Source organism: Oncorhynchus nerka, linkage group LG21 (assembly GCF_034236695.1).
Source record: "Oncorhynchus nerka isolate Pitt River linkage group LG21, Oner_Uvic_2.0, whole genome shotgun sequence".
In the NCBI taxonomy this organism is placed as follows: Eukaryota; Metazoa; Chordata; class Actinopteri; order Salmoniformes; family Salmonidae; genus Oncorhynchus; species Oncorhynchus nerka.
Window position 1 is genome coordinate 35,446,232 of NC_088416.1, and position 25,663 is coordinate 35,471,894.

At 47.4% G+C, this 25,663-nt stretch overlaps 1 protein-coding gene across 1 annotated transcript in view; it reads right to left on the reverse strand.

Moving 5' to 3' along the window:
• The window catches only part of LOC115118544 (leucine-rich repeat-containing protein 4B-like), a 36,468-nt gene that overhangs the window by 5,362 nt on the left and 5,443 nt on the right, over window positions 1-25,663 (reverse strand). The window contains exons 2-3 of the mRNA XM_065006685.1: window positions 23,071-23,227; window positions 1,571-2,077 (exon numbers count right to left, since the gene is read on the reverse strand). Of these exons, the coding sequence (XP_064862757.1) occupies window positions 1,571-1,816 (246 nt within the window). The 5' untranslated portion in view covers window positions 1,817-2,077; window positions 23,071-23,227. The remainder of the gene's footprint in view (window positions 1-1,570; window positions 2,078-23,070; window positions 23,228-25,663) is intronic.

Below are 25,663 nucleotides of genomic sequence, written 5' to 3' on the forward strand. Positions count from 1 at the left end.
ACCTTTATTTAAGTCATCTATGGCTGTGTGAGATATGTGTGGGCAATGCTCTCAGTGAGGGAGGCAGTGAGAAGCTCCTGGAGCCAGGCCACTGCATCCTCCTTATGTGGAGCAGGAGGGGGAGGGTGATAGGGAGGGTGGGGGTGTTTAAGAGGGGAGTGGGAGCTGTCAAAGCTTTACTCTCAGGGTACTTGGGGGAGAGAAGAGAAAAATATACCAGAGAATCTAGGATGCCTCCAGGTGTTACAATATTTTTAGATTTTTAATCATTTCAAGTGGGGCTTCGGGATACAACAAATCCAATCAGAATCCGTTGGCTAAGAGGGAAGTGTAATGAATAGTGTTAATATTTCTTTATTTCATATTTTAACAAGCTGCATCTCTGTAACTCGTAAGACCAAACCATGAGAGTTGATGTTCCCATTTCATTCTGTAGCCATCATGTACAGTTCAATCATCTGCCTGTCTGAGTGGGATAGAATGGCTGTCCACTTCCTCTCTCTGCAGTCACTTTACTGATTTGCCACAAACTTTGCCAAAACTAATGAGCATTAGCCTAAAACACTCTGTATCCAAATTCACAAATGGACTTAGTGTATTCAGCAACCTCGTGTCTGTGAAGTTGTCTAGACATTTCTAGAGTGCAGCACATTAGCGTATTCAGCAACCTCGTGTCTGTGAAGTTGTCTAGACATTTCTAGAGTGCAGCACATTAGTGTATTCAGCAACCTCGTGTCTGTGAAGTTGTCTAGACATTTCTAGAGTGCAGCACATTAGCGTATTCAGCAACCTCGTGTCTGTGAAGTTGTCTAGACATTTCTAGAGTGCAGCACATTAGCGTATTCAGCAACCTCGTGTCTGTGAAGTTGTCTAGACATTTCTAGAGTGCAGCACATTAGCGTATTCAGCAACCTCGTGTCTGTGAAGTTGTCTAGACATTTCTAGAGTGCAGCACATTAGAGTATTCAGCAACCTCGTATCTGTGAAGTTGTCTAGACATTTCTAGAGTGCAGCACATTAGCGTATTCAGCAACCTGTGTCTGTGAAGTTGTCTAGACATTTCTAGAGTGCAGCACATTTCTGAGCACAAAGTTCCTAAATACATCAACTGAAAACAGCGGGAATATGTCTTCTATTACACGGCTGACATGCTGAGGACGTTCACATTGGGAAGCTGGGGTTAAATGGAGTGTCCCAGTGCAGCTGTAAAACCACAACAACTACCTTGGGGTTCTGACATACAATCTGCTAACACATGTGTTCCTGTTTCTTTGCTGTTTGCTGTGTTACTGTTTGATTTCCATATTAACATGACCTCCATTTGAATTGCAAAATGTTTGGGGAACACTTGTAGAACATAGGCATTATTCCATGGTAATTATAAGTGAATGACAGGTAATTACATTGAAACAAGTAAATAAAAACAGGCATTTACATAATGCTTACCAACATACAGTACACGCACACACTCATGCATGGGCATGCACGCACACAAACACACAGACACACACACACAGTCAAACAAAAGAAATTAACATAGTGGATAATGCTCAGTACAGTCCATATTTACCTCTATTGAATTCTCCTGCAGGTTGAGGTATCGTGTGTTGACTGATATGCTCTCAGGCACCCCATCCAGACTCTGTCTTGTACAGATGACTCGACTGGCCTGATTGGAGCAGCTGCAGTGGGTGGGGCAGGGGGAGGCGGCCTCTACAAATTCTGGCCCATAGAGGAGGAGCCGCAGTAGCAGCTGGACCAATAGGAGGAGGAGGGGAGAGGGGCAGGGAAGGCAGGTCACCGTGGTGATGCGCATGGCAACTGGGACATGACCCTGCCCTTTCTCCGAAGATGTTGATCCCAAGATGATGGATTCCTCAACCAGGTTGACTTTGCTTAGTTTCTCCAGTGGCAATTTGTTCCTTTTAATGTTTCATTTTTAAAGGTGTTTTATCTTCCGTCTATCTCTGTTTTTTCCAGGGGGGTTTAACAGAAATATGTGCATAAACAGATGTTACTCCTTTTTTTCTGTCGTCTAGGGATTTGAGTGGGGCCTTTGAGAAGAATCCACGAGTTACTGAGAGAGAGAGAGAGAGAACACAGACATTAGAAATAGTACAGTATACTATGCTCCTCCAATTGTTTAGAAACATTTACACTGAGCAGAACTGATGGAAAAGTCAATATCCAGGTATAAGTTATTCTGAAAGGACTGTGGATCCTGTGCATAACTTGAGAAGCCTTAAAAGGTGTGTGTCATTGCTCATTAGTGAAGGTCAAGTTTTACAGCAAATCACTGTAGTGAACAGCAGTGTCATCATACAATAGACATCTTTACAATATTGCAACTCTGGATCATGCATTTCAGGTTACTGTCCGCCCTTGGAATGAAAAGTAATATTGTAATCCTAACACTCATGACTATGTTATTCATGAAATGGTTCTACAGTATATGCACTCACGCGTTCAAGACAACAGTTCTCAGGACGACAGTACAATACCAATAATATTGTTTAGAGATTCTCTGATACTTTTGAATACTTTTTAGCCAGTAGTTCTGAAAGTAAAGCTCACGATCTAAACGAGGTCCCTGAAAATTGTGTACTACATCACGTACTGTTTGAGCAGATATGTGCACCATGTCACTCTCTTTCTCTCTCTCTCTCTCTCTCTCTCTCTCTCTCTGCCTCTCTCTGCCTCTCTCTGCCTCTCTCTGCCTCTCTCTGCCTCTCTCTGCCTCTTGCTAGCTGTCACTCAAATGGCGAGGGGCTGAAGCTCATTGGCTAGAACTGAAATTGCTAGGGGGCTGGCCCACAAGGGGGAAAATGTAGGAAATGGTGCAGCACAGCTTTCAAACTAGGGATTTCGTAGCTAATTGAGGTAAGAAAAAGAAAAAAACTTAGTATTCGCCAAAGTTCCGGAGCATGTCTTTAAATCCCAGTGTCCAAACACTGAGTTGTGACTTCAACCCAAATCCTCTCTCTATTAGCATTGCACGGGTATTGGGTTGACAGTACTAATTCTTTTTCCATACTGGCTCTGCATTACATGCTCTAGGGGCCACAGAATGGTGGTGAAGGGTGCAGTCTTCCTTAACACTGATAGATGGTTAACTCTACCCAGGCTCCTGGAGCCAGCGAAGGAGAATTGCTCTCCCTCTGCAGGTCATTTAGACCTGAATAACCTTAAATAAGGGCATACATTCCACTATTATTAATGATGATGGCTGTAATGATGGGACTCTGACACGCAAATACATTTCACATGCTTGGCATTCACACATGGCTCAGGGAAAAAACAAGGGGAGAGATTGAGAGAGAGAAAGGGAGAGAGAGGGATTATTAATCTGATAGATGACTGTACAGCTGAAGGGAGAGAGAGGGATTATTAATCTGATAGAGGACTGTACAGCTGAAGGAAGAGAAGGGAATTATCAACACTACAGTAATAGATGAAAACTGAACAGTTGCAGAGAGGCAATGGGAGAGCGAAGGAGGGGGGGAAGTGAAAGAGCGAAAGAGAGAGAAGAGAGAGAGGGAGAGAGAAAGAAAGAACAAGAGGTTGGGCAAAGTGGGAGAGAGAGATAGTGAAACAGAGAGAGAGATGAGAGAGAGGGGTAGAGAAAGAACAAGATATTGGGGAGAGAAGTTAAGAGAGAGTGAGAGAGCAAGAAATTGGGGATAGAGGGAGAAAGAGAGGGAGATAAAGATAGATGGATGGAGTAGAGGGAGTGAGAGGGATGCTATAGAGGGACAGAAGCAGAGGAGAGAGAGAAATAGTTGGGGGAATGAAAAAGAGAATGGTCGTAGAGAGAGAAAAAGATGGAGTAATAAAGATTAGATAGGAGAGAGGTAGGGGAAAGACTCAATAGAGAGATGAATATAAAGTAGACAGAGATGGAGGGAAGGGAACGACACAGAGATGCATATACAACAGAGAGAGCAATGGAGAGATGGAGGGGAAAGCCAATACAGAAGGATGAATTTTAAAAAGATGGAGATAGGTGCTCAGAAGAGATTTCTCTGACTGAAAGGTAGATGAGTAAGGAAAGAGAGAGGGAGAAAGAGAGAGGGAGCAAAAGAGGGGTGAGATTGATCAATAATTTGTACGCAGAGTGGAATGACATTAAAACACAAACAAGGACACCGTGATAAATCATATCCAGCACCATCTCTGTGTGATAGAAGTGAACAGGACACAGTGATAAATCATATCTTCAGCACCATCTCTGTGTGATAGAAGTGAACAGGACACAGTGATAAATCATATCCAGCACCATCTCTGTGTGATAGAAGTGAACAGGACACAGTGATAAATCATATCTTCAGCACCATCTCTGTGTGATAGAAGTGAACAGGACACAGTGATAAATCATATCCAGCACCATCTCTGTGTGATAGAAGTGAACAGGACACCGAGATAAATCATATCTTCAGCACCATCTCTGTGTGATAGAAGTGAACAGGACACAGTGATAAATCATATCTTCAGCACCATCTCTGTGTGATAGAAGTGAACAGGACACAGTGATAAATCATATCCAGCACCATCTCTGTGTGATAGAAGTGAACAGGACACAGTGATAAATCATATCCAGCACCATCTCTGTGTGATAGAAGTGAACAGGACACAGTGATAAATCATATCCAGCACCATCTCTGTGTGATAGAAGTGAACAGGACACAGTGATAAATCATATCCAGCACCATCTCTGTGTGATAGAAGTGAACAGGACACAGTGATAAATCATATCTTCAGCACCATCTCTGTGTGATAGAAGTGAACAGGACACAGTGATAAATCATATCCAGCACCATCTCTGTGTGATAGAAGTGAACAGGACACAGTGATAAATCATATCTTCAGCACCATCTCTGTGTGATAGAAGTGAACAGGACACAGTGATAAATCATATCCAGCACCATCTCTGTGTGATAGAAGTGAACAGGACACAGTGATAAATCATATCCAGCACCATCTCTGTGTGATAGAAGTGAACAGGACACAGTGATAAATCATATCCAGCACCATCTCTGTGTGATAGAAGTGAACAGGACACAGTGATAAATCATATCCAGCACCATCTCTGTGTGATATAAGTGAACAGGACACTGTGATAAATCATATCCAGCACCATCTCTGTGTGATAGAAGTGAACAGGACACTGTGATAAATCATATCCAGCACCATCTCTGTGTGATAGAAGTGAACAGGACACAGTGATAAATCATATCTTCAGCACCATCTCTGTGTGATAGAAGTGAACAGGACACTGTGATAAATCATATCTTCAGCACCATCTCTGTGTGATAGAAGTGAACAGGACACAGTGATAAATCATATCCAGCACCATCTCTGTGTGATATGAACAGGACACAGTGATAAATCAGCACCATCTCTGTGTGATAGAAGTGAGAAGTGAACAGGACACTGTGATAAATCATCAGCACCATCTCTGTGTGATAGTGACCGTGATAAATCATATCTTCAGCACCATCTCTGTGTGATAGAAGTGAACAGGACACAGTGATAAATCATATCTTCAGCACCATCTCTGTGTGATAGAAGTGAACAGGACACAGTGATAAATCATATCCAGCACCATCTCTGTGTGATAGAAGTGAACAGGACACAGTGATAAATCATATCCAGCACCATCTCTGTGTGATAGAAGTGAACAGGACACCGTGATAAATCATATCTTCAGCACCATCTCTGTGTGATAGAAGTGAACAGGACACCGTGATAAATCATATCTTCAGCACCATCTCTGTGTGATAGAAGTGAACAGGACACAGTGATAAATCATATCCAGCACCATCTCTGTGTGATAGAAGTGAACAGGACACAGTGATAAATCATATCCAGCACCATCTCTGTGTGATAGAAGTGAACAGGACACAGTGATAAATCATATCTTCAGCACCATCTCTGTGTGATAGAAGTGAACAGGACACAGTGATAAATCATATCTTCAGCACCATCTCTGTGTGATAGAAGTGAACAGGACACAGGTCCGGTTCTGACCTGCTGCTGCTGGGACCGTCACAGCTCTAGAACCAGATACTGTGTACTGGAACCATCAGTCACAGCTCTAGACCAGAACCAGTAGGATACTGGGACAGTCACAGCTCTAAACCAGAACCAGTAGGGTACTGGGGCAGTCACAGTTCTAGACCAGAACCAATAGGGTACTGGGACAGCCACAGTTCTAGACCAGAACCAGTAGAATACTGGGACAGTCACAGCTCTAGACCAGAACCAGTAGAATACTGGGACAGTCACAGCTCTAGACCAGAACCAGTAGGATACTGGGACAGTCACAGCTCTAGACCAGAACCAGTAGGATACTGGGACAGTCACAGCTCTAGACCAGAACCAATAGGATACTGGGACCGTCACAGCTCTAGATCCAGATACTGTGTACTGGAACCGTCAGTCACAGCTCTAGACCAGAACCAGTAGGATACTGGGTCAGTCACAGCTCTAGACCAGAACCAGTAGGATACTGGGTCAGTCACAGCTCTAGACCAGAACCAGTAGGTTACTGGGACAGTCACAGCTCTAGACCAGAACCAGTAGGATACTGGGACAGTCACAGCTCTAGACCAGAACCAATAGGATACTGGGACCGTCACAGCTCTAGAACCAGATACTGTGTACTGGAACCGTCAGTCACAGCTCTAGACCAGAACCAGTAGGATACTGGGTCAGTCACAGCTCTAGACCAGAACCAGTAGGATAGTGGGACAGTCACAGCTCTAGACCAGAACCAATAGGATACTGGGACAGTCAAAATCAAATCAAATCAAATTTGATTTGTCACATACACATGGTTAGCAGATGTTAATGCGAGTGTAGCGAAATGCTTGTGCTTCTAGTTCCGACAATGCAGTAATAACCAACAAGTAATCTAGCTAACAATTCCAAAACTACTACCTTATAGACACAAGTGTAAGGGGATAAAGAATATGTACATAAAGATATATGAGTGAGTGATGGTACAGAGCGGCATAGGCAAGATACAGTAGATGGTATTGAGTGCAGTATATACATATGAGATGAGTATGTAAACAAAGTGGCATAGTTAAAGTGGCTAGTGATACATGTATTACATAAAGATGCAGTAGATGATATAGAGTACAGTATATACATATACATATGAGATGAATAATGTAGGGTATGTAAACATTATATTAGGTAGCATTGTTTAAAGTGGCTAGTGATATATTTTACATCATTTCCCATCAATTCCTATTATTAAAGTGGCTGGAGTTGAGTCAGTGTGTTGGCAGCAGCCACTCAATGTTAGTGGTGGCTGTTTAACAGTCTGATGGCCTTGAGATAGAAGCTGTTTTTCAGTCTCTCGGTCCCAGCTTTGATGCACCTGTACTGACCTCGCCTTCTGGATGATAGCGGGGTGAACAGGCAGTGGCTCGGGTGGTTGTTGTCCTTGATGATCTTTATGGCCTTCCTGTGACATCGGGTGGTGTAGGTGTCCTGGAGGGCAGGTAGTTTTCCCCCGGTGACGCGTTGTGCAGACCTCACTACCCTCTGGAGAGCCTTACGGTTGTGGGCGGAGCAGTTGCCGTACCAGGCGGTGATACAGCCCGACAGGATGCTCTCGATTGTGCATCTGTAGAAGTTTGTGAGTGCTTTTGGTGACAAGCCAAATTTCTTCAGCCTCCTGAGGTTGAAGAGGCGCTGCTGCGCCTTCTTCACGATGCTGTCTGTCTGGGTGGACCAATTCAGTTTGTCTGTGATGTGTACGCCGAGGAACTTAAAACTTACTACCCTCTCCACTACTGTTCCATCAATGTGGATAGGGGGGTGTTCCCTCTGCTGTTTCCTGAAGTCCACAATCATCTCCTTAGTTTTGTTGACGTTGAGTGTGAGGTTATTTTCCTGACACCACACTCCGAGGGCCCTCACCTCCTCCCTGTAGGCCGTCTCGTCGTTGTTGGTAATCAAGCCTACCACTGTTGTGTCGTCCGCTAACTTGATGATTGAGTTGGAGGCGTGCGTGGCCACGCAGTCGTGGGTGAACAGGGAGTACAGGAGAGGGCTCAGTACGCACCCTTGTGGGGCCCCAGTGTTGAGGATCAGCGGGGTGGAAATGTTGTTGCCTACCCTCACCACCTGGGGGCGGCCCGTCAGGAAGTCCAGTACCCAGTTGCACAGGGCGGGGTCGAGACCCAGGGTCTCGAGCTTGATGACGAGCTTGGAGGGCACTATGGTGTTAAATGCCGAGCTGTAGTCGATGAACAGCATTCTCACATAGGTATTCCTCTTGTCCAGATGGGTTAGGGCAGTGTGCAGTGTGGTTGAGATTGCATCGTCTGTGGACCTATTTTGGTGGTAAGCAAATTGGAGTGGGTCTAGGGTGTCAGGTAGGGTGGAGGTGATATGGTCCTTGACTAGTCTCTCAAAGCACTTCATGATGACGGAAGTGAGTGGTACGGGGCGGTAGTCGTTTAGCTCAGTTACCTTAGCTTTCTTGGGAACAGGAACAACGGTGGCCCTCTTGAAGCATGTGGGAACAACAGACTGGGATAGGGATTGATTGAATATGTCCGTAAACACACCAGCCAGCTGGTCTGCGCATGCTCTGAGTCGCGGCTGGGGCGGCCGTCTGGGCCTGCAGCCTTGCGAGGGTTGACACGTTTAAATGTTTTCCTCACGTCGGCTGCAGTGAAGGAGAGTCCGCATGTTTTAGTTGCGGGCCGTGTCAGTGGCACTGTATTGTCCTCAAAGCGGGCAAAAAAGTTATTTAGTCTGCCTGGGAGCAAGACATCCTGGTCCGTGACTGGGCTGGTTTTCTTTTTGTAATCCGTGATTTGACTGTAGACCCTGCCACATACCTCTTGTGTCTGAGCCGTTGAATTGAGATTCTACTTTGTCTCTATACTGACGCTTAGCTTGTTTGATTGCCTTGCGGAGGGAATAGTTACACTGTTTGTATTCGGTCATGTTTCCGGTCACCTTGCCCTGATTAAAAGCAGTGGTTCGGGCTTTCAGTTTCACGCGAATGCTGCCATCAATCCACGGTTTCTGGTTTGGGAATGTTTTAATCGTTGCTATGGGAACGACATCTTCAACGCACGTTCTAATGAACTCGCTCACCGAATCAGCGTATTCGTCAATGTTGTTGTCTGACGCAATACGAAACAGCTCTAGACCAGAACCAGTAGGATACTGGGACAGTCACAGCTCTAGACCAGAACCAGTAGAATACTGGGACAGTCACAGCTCTAGACCAGAACTAATAGGATACTGGGACAGTCACAGCTCTACACCAGAACCAGTAGGATACTGGGACAGTGACAGCTCTAGACCAGAACCAGTAGGGTACTGGGACAGTGATAGCTCTAGACCAGAACCAATAGGATACTGGGACAGTAACAGCTCTAGACCAGAACCAGTAGGGTACTGGGACAGTGACAGCTCTAGACCAGACCCAGTAGGGTACTGGGACAGTCACAGCTCTAGACCAGAACCAGTAGGGTACTGGGACAGTCACAGCTCTAGACCAGAACCAGTAGGATACTGGGACAGTCACAGCTCTAGACCAGAACCAGTAGGGTACTGGGACAGTCACAGCTCTAGACCAGAGCCAGTAGGGTACTGGGACAGTCACAGCTCTAGACCAGAACCAGTAGGGTACTGGGACAGTCACAGCTCTAGACCAGAACCAGTAGGGTACTGGGACAGTCACAGCTCTAGACCAGAGCCAGTAGGGTACTGGGACAGTCACAGCTCTAGACCAGAACCAGTAGGGTACTGGGACAGTCACAGCTCTAGACCAGAACCAGTAGGGTACTGGGACAGTCACAGCTCTAGACCAGAACCAGTAGGGTACTGGGACAGTCACAGCTCTAGACCAGAACCAGTAGGGTACTGGGACAGTCACAGCTCTAGACCAGAACCAGTAGGGTACTGGGACAGTCACAGCTCTAGACCAGAACCAGTAGGGTACTGGGACAGTCACAGCTCTAGACCAGAGCCAGTAGGGTACTGGAACAGTCACAGCTCTAGACCAGAACCAGTAGGGTACTGGGACAGTCACAGCTCTAGACCAGAACCAGTAGGGTACTGGGACAGTCACAGCTCTAGACCAGAACCAGTAGGGTACTGGGACAGTCACAGCTCTAGACCAGAACCAGTAGTCACTATAGACATAACACTGGACCCTTATACGGCAAGCTTCTCACAATGTTAAATACAGATAAAACGACACTCCTTGTCGTGACAAAAACATTTTTGGCAAGACAAGGAATGGCAAGGAGTGGGATGTTAGCGCAAACAGACTGATATACCAAGGCTACCTCAGATTTCTTACCTCCCTGCGTTTGCGTGAAACTTTGAGGCAAATCTCTTAGAAGCATACCTTCACATTATATGCTGTGACATCATCATATACATCATCCCCATGACAGTTTAATTTAAATATTGTCTTTCAGTGCCAATCTCACAGGGGGAAAGAATCATTTAAATCTGCATTTAATGTTCTGAAAAACGAATCCCTGGTGTTTCTCTTCTCTATAGTGGCTATTATGTGCATCCCAGCATATGTAACATAACAACAGACTGCAGGCATTACCCTTGAAATGACAGCCACCTCTATGTTTAATTTTAGCCACCATTAGGACTGATGTGTAAGTACGGCAGTTATTTTGGGGAGACGACAGCTGATCCAAATCAAAGGGAGCCAAGGGAGATGGGATGAGATGTGAGGCTGAGAGAGAGATGCAGGCTGAGATAGTTTGGTTGGTTAGTGGGGAGTGGAGTGGAGTCCATCGAGGAACTGGAAGTAGTTAGAGTCTGCTTCACTGTTGTCGAATCGCTGTCACCATCAACATTTTAGTGGCCTCTGCCTGTCTCCATCTCTCTCTAGGTCACTCTCTTTCTGCTCTTTCTGCTCTCTCTCTCTCTCTCTCTCCTCCCCTCCTATTTTTCTCTCCTCTCTCCCCATGTGTTGCTGCTGTGTCCAGTGGCTGTGGAAATACTGCATTGACCTCTCAGTTTGATGAACGATTAACCTGCTACACTGACACATATTAACCCCTTGATCTCGGTTCTCAGTCGGCCTCGCAGGAGATCAATCCCCCCCGTTTTCTCACTCTCTCTCAATTCAAATCTTAGCCAAGAGAGTAACCATGGTTACCTATTCATCACACTCTGCCCCTTTCTCCCTCTTCAGCTGTATCCCACCCTTCCCACATGTCCCTCCCTTCTGCCACTCATTAAAAAGCAGCATTTTTTGAAGGTATACACAGGCACACCCATAATCACATATTCAGAAAGAAAGATACTAACACCCACCCAGCCAGCCAGCCAGCCAGCCAGCCAGCCAGACAGACAGACATCTCCAGTGGTGCTCTGCCATCCTAACAGTTTGGAACTGGGAGCCAGCCATCAATAATGAGTGTGCAGACACCACGATGTCAGCTCAGTAGACAGAGCCCAGGCACCCAGTAGACAGACAGAGCTCCTATCTATTCTACTATCTGGATGTAGAGAGGAGACCCCTGACCTATCTGATCAGACTGACACCTAGGGCTCCGTTCAGTCCCGATCACTGAAGCGTTACAGATTGCGCCATAGAAATGTTAAGGCCATTTTGATTGAGCCGACACATGCAGCGTTTACCATGAATGCAGTCTCTGTTAACGCGGGAACATTGCCTTTACATTTCAATCACGCTGTAACGCTGTCCGCGATACAGATTGAATAGAGTCCCTGGCCAGGGTTAGAACATAACACCCAAGATGGTGACAGATCACAGGCCTTCTTCTTCTTGACCTCTCCTGTTACCAACAATAAGTTCATTGCTAATGTTTACAAACTCATTTTTCAAGAGCTCGAGTGTCATGAAACTGTTGAAAGTTACTGCAGAGAGGTCTATCATTTCCCCGCCCTCCCGCCTAACTTCTACAGTGAGCCCTCTCTCTGTTATCATTTGATCTATACTGAACAGCTCACAGCGAAGTGTAAGATATGATAAATCAGCACTAATATGATTACCCCGTGTGTCTGCTGGTTAACATTGGCTGTTTTTTACTCTCCCCAGCCCACAATCTCTCTCTGTTTATCCCTTCTAGTGGAAAAGCAGCTCATGCAGGATAATACTCAGAAGCCAACCCCAAAATAAAACCATGCCACCGAAGAAAAACGAAATCCCTTGATACAGTATTTATTTGAAACAACTATGTAGAGAACATTTCAAATGCGGTAACTTTAAGCTACTGGTTTGTTGGCAGATATTAGCAGCAGTCTTCTTGTTTTGTCTCTACAGTAGTTCTCAGCCATAGAGGTGCTTGGTTCACGTTATTCTACATATTCAACTTCTGTGTAATCCAATAGAACGACTACACACAATCTAGCCTAAAATGTTGGACTGATGTACTCATCCTACTTCATTTTACTCTCACATTCAGAGCCACTTGTAAATGTTTAAAGCATTTGAATAACAGCCAAGTGAAATTTACTCTGGGACCAAAGACCAGGAGCTTTTACATAAATGAAAAGGAGAATACTGCATCATGACACAGTCCCCGATTTAATGGAAAACAAAAAAATAGTTTTATTCTGCAGGAGGAACACAGTCACGCACAGACTAGTGGAGGGAAACCAACGGAAAACACACACACACGTCTATTATTTTCTACTGAGCCAGTTACTCTATGATCACATTCCTATCTATTATTATTTCTTATTGTTGTTGCATTGTCCAGAAGGAACCTGCAAGTCAGCATTTTGTTAGACGGTGGAGGTGTACATGTGTATCCTAATACATCTTCAAACTTGAAAAAACACACACATTCACACAGACAGACACAGACACACACACACATATAAACACACACATACAAAGCTACACCTGTATGCCACTGCCTTGCTGACCGAGGTACACTGAGAGGAAGCCTATAGGAAGCCTCCTCCACCTTCACCCCTACCGTGACACGCCTCCACCTGCATCCCAACCCTACCCCTCCTTCACCCCTACCCTGACACGCCTCCACCTGCATCCCAACCCTACCACTCCTCCACCCCTCCTTCACCCCTACCCTGATACGCCTCCACCTGCATCCCAAACCTACCACTCCTCCACCCCTCCTTCACCCCTACCCTGTACGCCTCCACCTGCACCCCAATCCTACCACTCCTCCACCCCTCCTTCACCCCTACCCTGATACACCTCCACCTGCATCCCAAACCTACCACTCCTCCACCCCTCCTTCACCCCTACCCTGATACACCTCCACCTGCATCCCAATCCTACCACTCCTCCTTCACCCCTACCCTGACACACCTCCACCTGCATCCCAACCCTACCACTCCTCCACCCCTCCTTCACCCCTACCCTGATATGCCTCCACCTGCACCCCAACCCTACTACTCCTCCACCCCTCCTTCACCCCTACCCTGATACACTTCCTCCTGCATCCCAACCACTCCTCCATCCCTCCTTCACCCCTACCCTGATACACCTCCACCTGCATCCCAAACCTACCACTCCTCCACCCCTCCTTCACCCCCTACCCTGATACACCTCCACCTGTATCCCAATCCTACCACTCCTCCTTCACCCCTACCCTAATACACCTCCACCTGCATCCCAACCCTACCACTCCTCCACCCCTCCTTCATCCCTACCCTGATACACCTCCACCTGCATCCCAATCCTACCACTCCTCCTTCACCCCTACCCTAATACACCTCCACCTGCATCCCAACCCTACCACTCCTCCACCCCTCCTTCACCCCTACCCTGATATGCCTCCACCTGCACCCCAACCCTACCACTCCTCCACCCCTCCTTCACCCCTACCCTGATACACCTCCACCTGCATCCCAACCCTACCACTCCTCCACCCTCCTTCACCCCTACCCCGATACACCTCCACCTGCATCCCAACCACTCCTCCATCCCTCCTTCACCCCTACCCTGATACACCTCCACCTGCATCCCAAACCTACCACTCCTCCACCCCTCCTTCACCCCTACCCTGATACACCTCCACCTGCATCCCAAACCTACCACTCCTCCTTCACCCCTACCCTAATACACCTCCACCTGCATCCCAACCCTACCACTCCTCCACCCCTCCTTCACCCCTACCCTGATATGCCTCCACCTGCACCCCAACCCTACCACTCCTCCACCCCTCCTTCACCCCTACCCTGATACACCTCCACCTGCATCCCAACCCTACCACTCCTCCACCCCTCCTTCACCCCTACCCCGATACACCTCCACCTGCATCCCAACCACTCCTCCATCCCTCCTTCACCCCTACCCTGATACACCTCCACCTGCATCCCAAACCTACCACTCCTCCACCCCTCCTTCACCCCTACCCTGATACACCTCCACCTGCATCCCAAACCTACCACTCCTCCACCCCTCCTTCACCCCTACCCTGATACACCTCCACCTGCATCCCAATCCTACCACTCCTCCTTCACCCCTACCCTGACACACCTCCACCTGCATCCCAACCCTACCACTCCTCCACCCCTCCTTCACCCCTACCCTGATATGCCTCCACCTGCACCCCAACCCTACCACTCCTCCTCCCCTCCTTCACCCCTACCCTGATACACCTCCTCCTGCATCCCAACCACTCCTCCATCCCTCCTTCACCCCTACCCTGATACACCTCCACCTGCATCCCAAACCTACCACTCCTCCACCCCTCCTTCACCCCTACCCTGATACACCTCCACCTGTATCCCAATCCTACCACTCCTCCTTCACCCCTACCCTAATACACCTCCACCTGCATCCCAACCCTACCACTCCTCCACCCCTCCTTCATCCCTACCCTGATACACCTCCACCTGCATCCCAATCCTACCACTCCTCCTTCACCCCTACCCTAATACACCTCCACCTGCATCCCAACCCTACCACTCCTCCACCCCTCCTTCACCCCTACCCTGATATGCCTCCACCTGCACCCCAACCCTACCACTCCTCCACCCCTCCTTCACCCCTACCCTGATACACCTCCACCTGCATCCCAACCCTACCACTCCTCCACCCCTCCTTCACCCCTACCCCGATACACCTCCACCTGCATCCCAACCCTTCCACCCCTCCTTCACCCCTACCCTAATAACCCTCCACCTGCATCCCAACCCTACCACTCCTCCACCCCTCCTTCACCCCTACCCTGACACGCCTCCACCTGCATCCCAACCACTCCTCCACCGCTCCTTCACCCCTACCCTGATACGCCTCCACCTGCATCCCAACGATACAACACCAGGCTGCTTGTTAGGGCGCACACCTGTCACCAGCGTTACGCGCATAATGACAGTCACCTGGACTCCATCACCTCCTTGATTACCTGCCCTTTATATGTCACGCCCTTTGGTTTCTTCCCCAGTCGTCATTGATTCTGTTTCATGTTGGTACGCTGTTTGCGTTTCTTGTTTTGTTCATTTATTAATTAAATGTATTCACTCCCTGAATTTGCTTCCCGACTCTCAGTGTACATCATTACTCTCCACCCCAACTCTCCTCCATCCCTACCCTGATACACCTCCACCCCTACCCGTATACACCTCCACCTCAACTCTCCTCCACCCCTACCCTGATACACCTCCACCCCTACCCTGATACGCCTCCATCTCCACTCCAACTCTCCTCCACCCCTACCCTGATACACCTCCATCCCTACCCTGATACACCTCCACCTCAACTCTCCTCCAACCCTACCCTGATACGCCTCCACCTCAACTCTCCTCCACCCCTACCCTGATACACCTCCACCTCTACCCTGATACACCTCCATCTCAACTTTCTTCCACCCCTACCCTGATACGCCTCCATCTCCACTCCAACTCTCCTCCACCCCTACCCTGATACACCTCCACCCCTACCCTGATACACCTCCACCTCAACTCTCCTCCAACCCTACCCTGATATACCTCCACCAACCCTACCCTGATACGCCTCCACCCCTACCCCAACTCTCCTCCACCCCTACCCCAACTCTTCTCCACCCCTACCCTGATACACCTCCACCTCTACCCTGATACGCCTCCACCTCTACCCTGATACGCCTCCACCTCTACCCCAACTCTCCTCCACCCCTACCCTGATACACCTCCACCAACCCTACCCTGATACACATCCACCCCTACCATAACTCTCCTCCACCCCTACCCCAACTCTTCTCCAACCCTACCCTGATTCTCCTCCACCTCACCTCAACTCTGCTCTAGCCCTACCCTGATACCCATCTTCCAGTGTAATCAGCAGGAGGAGCACTGGCCTTGTTGTTGAATGACAGCTGACATCACATGCCCACACACACACACACACACACACACACACACACACACACACACACACACACTAACAGTGTGCTAACTTCCTGCTTTGTGTTGGCTCCGTAATACCTGATTTATGTGGATCTCAGGGGAGGAAGCCCCCAGGTTATTGAAATATTGTGCACAGGGTTTGAGTGGGGATGTTAGTACAGGTAAATCAATGGTGGCAGTCAATACCCTACCTGGGCTAAAGGCACAGGAGGTCAGGGGAGGATTGTGCCAGTCAGCTACCAGATTCAGCTGAAAACACTACTATTGTGCTGCATATTGATTTCAACCATCATCCCACATTTTTTACACACACAGGTTTCTATAAAGCACATTTTTGTATGTCAGAGGCAACATCCGTTTTTGACGGTTGGTAATCCATATTTATGCAAATTACGATACAACATAATGTATCATAAGTCATAAGTCAAGCCGGGATAAATTGTAAAGCAAGACTTTATTTGTTGAGACACATTCACTGGACACACACACACATTCACTCTATACGTAGACACATCAAGCAGTCTCTCTCAATGCACACACAGTCTGTGGGCTTCATTAGAATTCAGGATGCAAAGTGAAGGCCTGATCTATTCAGAATTGCTCATACAGGACAAAGACAGAGAGAGACAGAGAGAGCGAGAGACAGAGAGAGAGAGAGAGAGCCCTCCTCTCCTTCAGAGAGAAGGCCATGAGCAGCAGATTAAAAGTCAGTGTGTTCATCACCCTTCTAAAGCACTCCCATTAGCACACATTACATTACCTTCCCCACATGTTCAAATCCCTCACTGCAAGCTTCATACGACTGATCATTGCATGCCGGGATGAAAGACCTTTCAATGTTAACATCTTAACTCTAACATTCACTAGATGCCTTCAAAAAGTATTCATACCCCTTAGTTTATTCCACATTCTGTTGTGTTGCTGCCGGAATTCAAAAATAAAAAAAATCTCACCCACCTACACACACTAATCCATAATGACTAGTGTGAAAACATGTTTTTAGAAATTTTTGCAAATGTATTGAAAATGAAATACAGACATATCTAATTTACAAAAGTGTTCATACCCCTGAGTCAATGAAGAAGCACCAAATAAAGCTTCGAGTCATCTTGGGTATGTCTGTATCAGCTTTGAGTCATCTTGGGTAAGTCTGTATCAGCTTTGAGTGATATTGGGTATGTCTGTATCAGCTTTGAGTCATCTTGGGTATGTCTGTATCAGCTTTGAGTCATCTTGGGTAAGTCTGTATCAGCTTTGAGTCATCTTGGGTAAGTCTGTATCAGCTTTGAGTCATATTGGGTATGTCTGTATCAGCTTTGAGTCATATTGGGTATGTCTGTATCAGCTTTGAGTCATCTTGGGTATGTCTGTATCAGCTTCGAGTCATCTTGGGTATGTCTGTATCAGCTTCGAGTCATCTTGGGTATGTCTGTATCAGCTTCGAGTCATCTTGGGTATGTCTGTATCAGCTTCGAGTCATCTTGGGTATGTCTGTATCAGCTTCGAGTCATCTTGGGTATGTCTGTATCAGCTTCGAGTCATCTTGGGTATGTCTGTATCAGCTTCGAGTCATCTTGGGTATGTCTGTATCAGCTTTGAGTCATCTTGGGTATGTCTGTATCAGCTTTGAGTCATCTTGGGTATGTCTGTATCAGCTTTGAATCATATTGGGTATGTCTGTATCAGCTTCGAGTCATCTTGGGTATGTCTGTATCAGCTTTGAATCATATTGGGTATGTCTGTATCAGCTTTGAGTCATCTTGGGTATGTCTGTATCAGCTTTGAATCATATTGGGTATGTCTGTATCAGCTTCGAGTCATCTTGGGTATGTCTGTATCAGCTTCGAGTCATCTTGGGTATGTCTGTATCAGCTTCGAGTCATCTTGGGTATGTCTGTATCAGCTTCGAGTCATCTTGGGTATGTCTGTATCAGCTTCGAGTCATCTTGGGTATGTCTGTATCAGCTTTGCACATCTGGATTTGGGGATTTTCACCCAGTCTTCCTTGCAGATGTCTTTCCACAGATGTTCAATGGGATTCAAGTCTGGGCTTTGGCTGGGCCACTCAAGGACTTTCAGATTCTTGTTCTGAAGCCATTCCAGCGTTGCTTTGGTTGTATGCTTGGGGTCCTTCTCCTGTTGGAACATAAATCTTCGCCCCAGTCTATGGTTGTTTGCACTCTGAAGCATGCTAGAAATTGTTTTATACCCTTCCCCAGATATATACCTCATCACAATTCTATTTTGGAGAAGTACGGACAGTTCCTTGGACTTCATGGTGTTAAGGATTGGCCTGTATTTGGCTCCATTCATTGTTCCCTCTATCCTTACCAGTCTCCCTGGCGATGAAAAGCATCCCCATAGCATGATGCTGCCACCACCATGCTTCAAGGTAGGAATGGTGAGCAGTGCCTGGCTTTCTCCAGACATAGCAGCTTTGCATTCAGGCTAAAGAGTTAGTCACGCCCTGACCATAGAGAGCTGTTTATTCTCTGTTGGTTGGGGCGTGATATTGACTAGGGTGGGTCATCTAGGTGATTAATGGTTTATGTTGGCCTGGTATGGTTCCCAATCAGAGACAGCTGTTTATCGTTGTCTCTGATTGGGGATCATATTTAGTCAGCCATTTCCTCATTGTGCTTTGTGGGATCTTGTCTACAGTAAGTTGCCTGTGTGCACACCAGTAGCTTCACGTTTCGTTTGGTAGTTTGTTGTTTTTGTTCGGTGTTAATTTATTAAAGGATAATGTACGCCTACCATGCTGCACCTTGGTCCATTCCTAATAACGATCGTGACAGAAGATCCCACCACCAAAGGACCAAGCAGCGTGGCTAGGAGGAGCAGGGATCCTGGGCCTGGGAGAAAAGGGAGTGGAGGACATCATGGACATGGGAGGAGGTTATGGCAGCGGACAAGACCCTGCCATGGAAGCAGGCAGAGGCAGCGAAGGAGGATCAACGTTCACGACCACGACGGAAGCCCGAGAGGCAGCCCCCCATAAAATGTGTGGATGTTTTGGTGTCTGGAGCAAGACAGTCGCCGTGAGGAGCGTGGGACCAGTCTGGCACCATGTTTTGCGGAGATACGCAATGTGTCTCCAGTGCGCATCCACAGCCCGGTGCGTTCTGTGCCAGCTCCTCACACTTGCCGTGCGAAAGGGAGCATCCAGCCAGGATGAGTTGTGACGGTTCAGAGCTCCTGGTCTCCAGTGCATCTCCTCGGTCCAGGATATCCTGCGCCGGCTCTACGCACTGTATCGCCAGTGTGCCTTCACAGCCCAGTGCGTCCTGTGCCAGCGCCCCACACTTGCCGGGCTAAAGTGAGCATCCAGCCAGGACGTGTTGTGCCAGCTCTACGCTCCAGACCTCCAGTGCGCCTCCACGGCCCAGTATATCCTGCGCCGGCCATATATACTGTGTTTCCAGTGCGCCTTCACAGTCGAGTACATCCTGTGCCTCTTCCCCTCACTTGCCCTGAGATGCGTGTCATCAGCCCAGTGCCACCTGTACCGGTCCCACGCATCAGGCCTCCAGTGCGCCTCCACAGTCCAGAGCTTCCGGCGACAGTTCCCAGTCCGGAGCTTCCGGCGACGTTTCCCAGTCCGGAGCTTCCGGCGACGTTTCCCAGTCCGGAGCTTCCGCCGACGTTTCGCAGCCTCCTAAGACGGTCCGTGGTCCAGAGCCTCCTGAGACGGTCGGCAGTCCGGAACCTCCTGAGACGCTCCGTGGTCCAGAGCCTCCTGAGACGGTCTGCAGTCCGGAACCTCCTGAGACGGTCCGCGGTCCAGAGCGGACCGTCTCAGGAGATTGGTTCCCAATCAGAGACAGCTGTTTATTGTTGTCTCTGATGGGGGATCATATTTAGGCAGCCATTTCCTCATTGTGCTTTGTGGGATCTTGTCTACAGTTAGTTTCCTGTGTGCACACCAGTAGCTTCACGTTTCATTTGGTAGTTTGTTGTTTTTGTTCGGTGTTAATTTATTAAAGGATAATGTACGCCTACCACGCTGCTGTCCATTCCTTATAACGATTGTGACAGTTACATTTTTCTCTTATTAGATCACACAATCTTTTGCCTTATGTTATCAGTGTTTCACATGCCTTTTTGCAAATCCAGGCATGCTGTCATGTGCCTTTCTCTCAGAAGTGGCTTCCGTCTGGCCACTCTCCCATAAAGCCCAGATTGGTGAAGTGCTGTAAAGACTGTTGTCCTTCTGGCAGGTTCTCAGCCAAGAAACTCTGTAGTTCTGTCAGAGAGGTCCTTCTGGTCCGGTTGCTCAGTTTGGTCAGACGGCCAGCTATAAGAAGCCCCCCTCCCACCCAATGATGGAGACCACTGTGCTCTTGGAAACGTTCAACACTCTACAAATTGTGGTATACTCTTCCCCAGATATGTGCCTCATCACAATCTTGGAGATGTACAGACAGTTCCTTGGACTTTATGGTATATATTCTGCTCTGACATGCACTGTCAACTGTGGGACCTTAGAGAGGTGTGTTTCTTTATAAATCATGTCCAAACAATTGAATTGGCCACAGGTGGACTCCAAGTTGTCGTGACATCTCAAGGACATCTCAAGGATGATCAAAGGACATTGGATGCACCTGAACTCAATTTGGAGTGTCATAGCAAAAGGGTGTGAATGCTTGAAATGAGATATTTCTGTATTTCATTTTCAATAAATTTGCTTACATATCTAAAAACATGTTTTCACTTTGTCATTATGGGGTATTGTGGGTATTTAATCCATTTTGAATTCAGGCTGTAACACAACAAAATGTGGAATACATCAAGAGCTATGAATAATTTCTGAAGGCACTGTAGGTGAACCAACGTTCCTCTTCAAATGATCACTGTCCCCTCTGTTCCGGAGCCTTAGTTGCGAGATGCCGATTTTGTGAACAATTAATCCATATTTAAGGGTGTTAAGCATGTTGATACACTCAATTCCTGTGCACTGAGCGGGAAGCCGGAGTCAGCCGTTAATCAAAATGTCTCTCAGCCATTTACAGAGCCATGTAAACGACACCCTTTCACCGGCTCTGTTCAAAGCCCCTCCGCACAGAGCATAGCTCAGCACTGCTTGTTGCTCCAAGCTATTTTTGTGAGAACTTGCTTCAGCATTTTTCCAGTCAAACATTGTTTGTCAAGTTGCCTTTTCCACTGCAGGGGAAAGGCACGCAAGCATGCGTGTAGGATTGTTTTTGTGGGGTTAAAAGATGTGTTTTACAGAATGCATAGAATGTGTTTGTGTGAGTGTTTGTGCATTTATCCTCACTTGTTCTATGTGTGTCACATTCTATGTGTGTCACATTCTATGTGTCACATTCTATGTGTGTCACATTCTATGTGTGTCACATTATATGTGTCACATTCTATGTGTGTAACATTATATGTGTGTCACATTCTATGCGTGTCACATTATATGTGTCACATTCAATGTGTGTAACATTCTGTGTGTCACATTCTGTGTAACATTCTATGTGTGTCACATTATATGTGTCACATTCTATGTGTGTCACATTATATGTGTGTCACATTCTGTGTGTAACATTCTGTGTGTGTAACATTCTATGTGTGTAACATTCTGTGTGTGTAACATTCTATGTGTGTAACATTCTGTGTGTGTAACATTCTATGTGTGTAACATTCTGTGTGTGTAACATTCTATGTGGGTCACATTATATGTGTGTAACATTCTATGTGTGTAACATTCTGTGTGTCTACAGTGCTATATGTGCATTTTTAAATGTATGTCCTTATGTGTGACGGCATTGTGTGTGTGTTTGGGAGTGTGTGGCATGTGAATGTTTGTGTATGTGTCATAACACATTTCATATGTGTGTGCGTTAAGATCCTACAGTGCTGTGTGAGATTGTGCGCATTTTTGGCAAATAAGCATAGTGTGTGTATTTGTGTGTGTGTATATGTTTTGTGTGATAAGTAGCACTCCCCCATCCATCCAGGCCTTGCCCCAGCATGCTCTATGACTGACACACTGACTAATACACAGACAGATAAACACACTCACTGACAAACACGATAAGGATTCGCCTAGGAAACACTGACACAAACTGACTGATGGACGTCCATGGAGACCAGTCACCAAGACTGACACCATGTCAGTCTTTATCACAGCAGAGTGCCGTGCCAACCAAATCATTACGAGAGTTAGAGACAGATACAGAGAGGAGAGAGAGAGAGAGAGAGAGAGAGAGAGAGAGAGAGAGAGAGAGAGAGAGAGAGAGATGGATGAATTGAGGGACAGTGAGAGAGAGAAACATGGAAAACGTACTTTATATGGAGTGAAAAAGGTATTGGCTGAGAATATGGAGGAGTAAACAGGAAAGAAACAAGCTTGTAATACCTGACAGCAGGGCACCTCTTTATCACTGGACACGTCCCTGTCATCCCTTCCTTCTGCTTTACTGTTCTATCATGCCTTCTTGGTCTCACCCCATCATTCACCTCTCACTTAGTTTTACAACATCCACTCCCTCTATCATCCCTCTTCTTTTCCTCTGTGATCCTTCAAATCCTCTCTTCATATAATGCTTGTGTCTCTCTCTCCTCACCCCTTTCAGTCCGACTGCTCTTTCCACACCTCGCCTCTCTCCTCCGCTGGTTTCTACACCATTCCCCTCTCCACGATCTCTCTCCACCCCTCTCTCCCACGCTGTGCGAAATAGAAGCGCTCGCGCAGACTCGGGTTACCATAGTGACCTGCTCACTCACCATCTTGCGTGTCTCCGTCACATCAGCAGCAGGGGTGTCCATCGCCTGGCTCTGCAGTTCCCAACACGGGGCAGCTCCATCACTCCACACTGAGGACTGGGGCCTGGCCTGGGGGCTGGGGCTCTCACTCACTGGTGCTGCTGCACCCAGTAAAAAACTAGGAGAGAAAAAAATGCAAGAGTAGCAAAATATATAAATAAATGAGTACAACTGAGTCAACAGTCTCCATATAACCCCATCCAGCAGACCTCTGAGAAGAGATACCACCTTCCGGAGACACCTGAAACCCCACCTCTTTCAGGAATACCTAGGATAGGATAAAGTAATCCTTCTCACCCCCCCCTTAAAAGATTTAGATGCACTATTGTAAAGTGGCTGTTCCACTGGATGTCTTAAGGTGAACGCACCAATTTGTAAGTCGCTCTGGATAAGAGCGTCTGCTAAATGACTTAAATGTAATGTAAATGTAGATAAAATAATAAAGGCGTGTGTGTTGTTCACCATGGCACTCAGAATAATCATCCTTCCTAACCATAGGGCAGAATCAGTGATTTATCGCAGTAATCATGTATGACGTCACTAACTGCAGCCTGCCTGCTCCTCTCTGGCCTTCAGAGAGCTCTACTAGGAGACTGGGGGCTGCTCTCCCCCACTGTCACATTCTCCCTGTGACATCACCAGCCTGGATGTGTAGCCCTCTGCCTATGTGTCCTTCTCAGCTTGTTGAGCATTGTTGGAGTGACCTCACCAAACAGTGACCTCACCAAACAGTGACATTACCAAACGGTCAACCAAAAATACCACTTGGTAAAATACCACACATTTTAGTCATTTAGCAGATGCTCTTATCCAGAGCAATTAGGGTTAAGTGCCTTGCTCAAGAGCACATCAACAGATTTTTTAACTGGTTGGCTCAGGGATTTGAACCAGTGACCTTTTGGTTACTGGCCCAATGCTGTTAACCGTTAGGCTACCTGCCACCCCATGATGCTTTGTGGTCATCATAATCATGGCAAGATCATTGCAATGTCTAGTTGCTGCATTACTACCATTATCATCATCACCATTACACTGTAATAAACATCATCATCAACATCCTCGCAGGCATGCAGGCGCTAACTGTAGTGCTCTCTGATCACACACAGCCAGTCAAGCAGACAGAGGAAAAGCCCCTAGCCTCAGTTTGTCTGACTTTGCATGGCTGTATTGAGCTCTTATGTTGCCACTGACCCGAAACAAACTCCCTCAAGATATTGTGCCTTGATGCAGCCAAGCTGCCATGGCTCCAAAGAAGAGAGGTCACTGAAAGCTTGACCGCTTTCATTACCCACCACATTTACTAACACGTGATCTAACCAAAGTCCCCCACCTCACTACCATCATCCAACCGGCTTAGCCAATATACGACCAAACCATGTAAAACTGACCGCTTTCATTACCCAACCAATTTTTAATAACACAATCCAACCGTAACCCTCCCGCTTCCAGTCACCCATGTGACACATGAGTGAGCAGCAGCATGATCGCGTTCCATTATGCGACCGGCTTTACTAACACATGGTCGAACCTTATAGTATAGCCGACCACTCTCACTCCCATGGAGCACATGAAGGAAAACCACCTATGGCCCCCGGTCCCCATCCAGCGGTCCCTACCCAGTGGGCCCTACCCAGCGGTCCGTACCCAGCGGTCCCTACCCAGCGTTCCCTACCCAGCGGGCCCTACCCAGCGGTCCGTACCCAGCGGTCCCTACCCAGCGTTCCCTACCCAGCGGTCCCTACCCAGCGGTCCCTACCCAGCGGTCCCTACCCAGCTTTCCCTACCCAGCGGTCCCTACCCAGCGGGCCCTACCCAGCGGGCCCTACCCAGCGGTCGCTACCCAGCGGTCGCTACCCAGCGGGCCCTACCCAGCAGGCCATACCCAGCGGTCTCTACCCAGCAGTCCCTACCCAGCAGGCCCTACCCAGCAGGTCTCTACCCAGCGGTCGCTGGGTGGTCCTTACTCAGCGGGCCCTACCCAGCGGTCTAGTTGAGCCGACCACCGTCACTCCCAAAGTACTTTTCATTAACACAAGAAGGTAACCCATCTATGGCTCCCAGTCTGTACCCAGACTTCCCTGCTGTAAGGGACATAGACATGAGCACATCCCCCCCAGGGGAAATTCCACTATTTCTAATGATGTCAACTCAATGGATTATGGTATTCATTTGATATCATTAACCATTGTCATTCTCCCCAACTATTATTCAATTATTAATGCCAGTCATCATGGCCCCAGAAGGGCCGACACCCAGGCCTAGGCTGGACACTGAATCAAACCAATCACAGCTAATTATATCTGCTCTGTCATCAGTGGCAGGCGGCTTAGCAGCTCTGCTGAGAATGGGTCAGTCAGTGCTCATGCAATATCCAGACTCTGGTTATTAAGATTGAAGTGATGCCAGATCATGCAAAAGGAAACCTAGATCTTTGTCCTTCCCTCCTGTGGTTAGGACAATGTATAGGCACATGAGGGGAGAAACGCTGATATGTGTGACATGATAACAGAGGCTGTAATGCCATGCAGTTCATCACACTGCATTATTCAGGGAC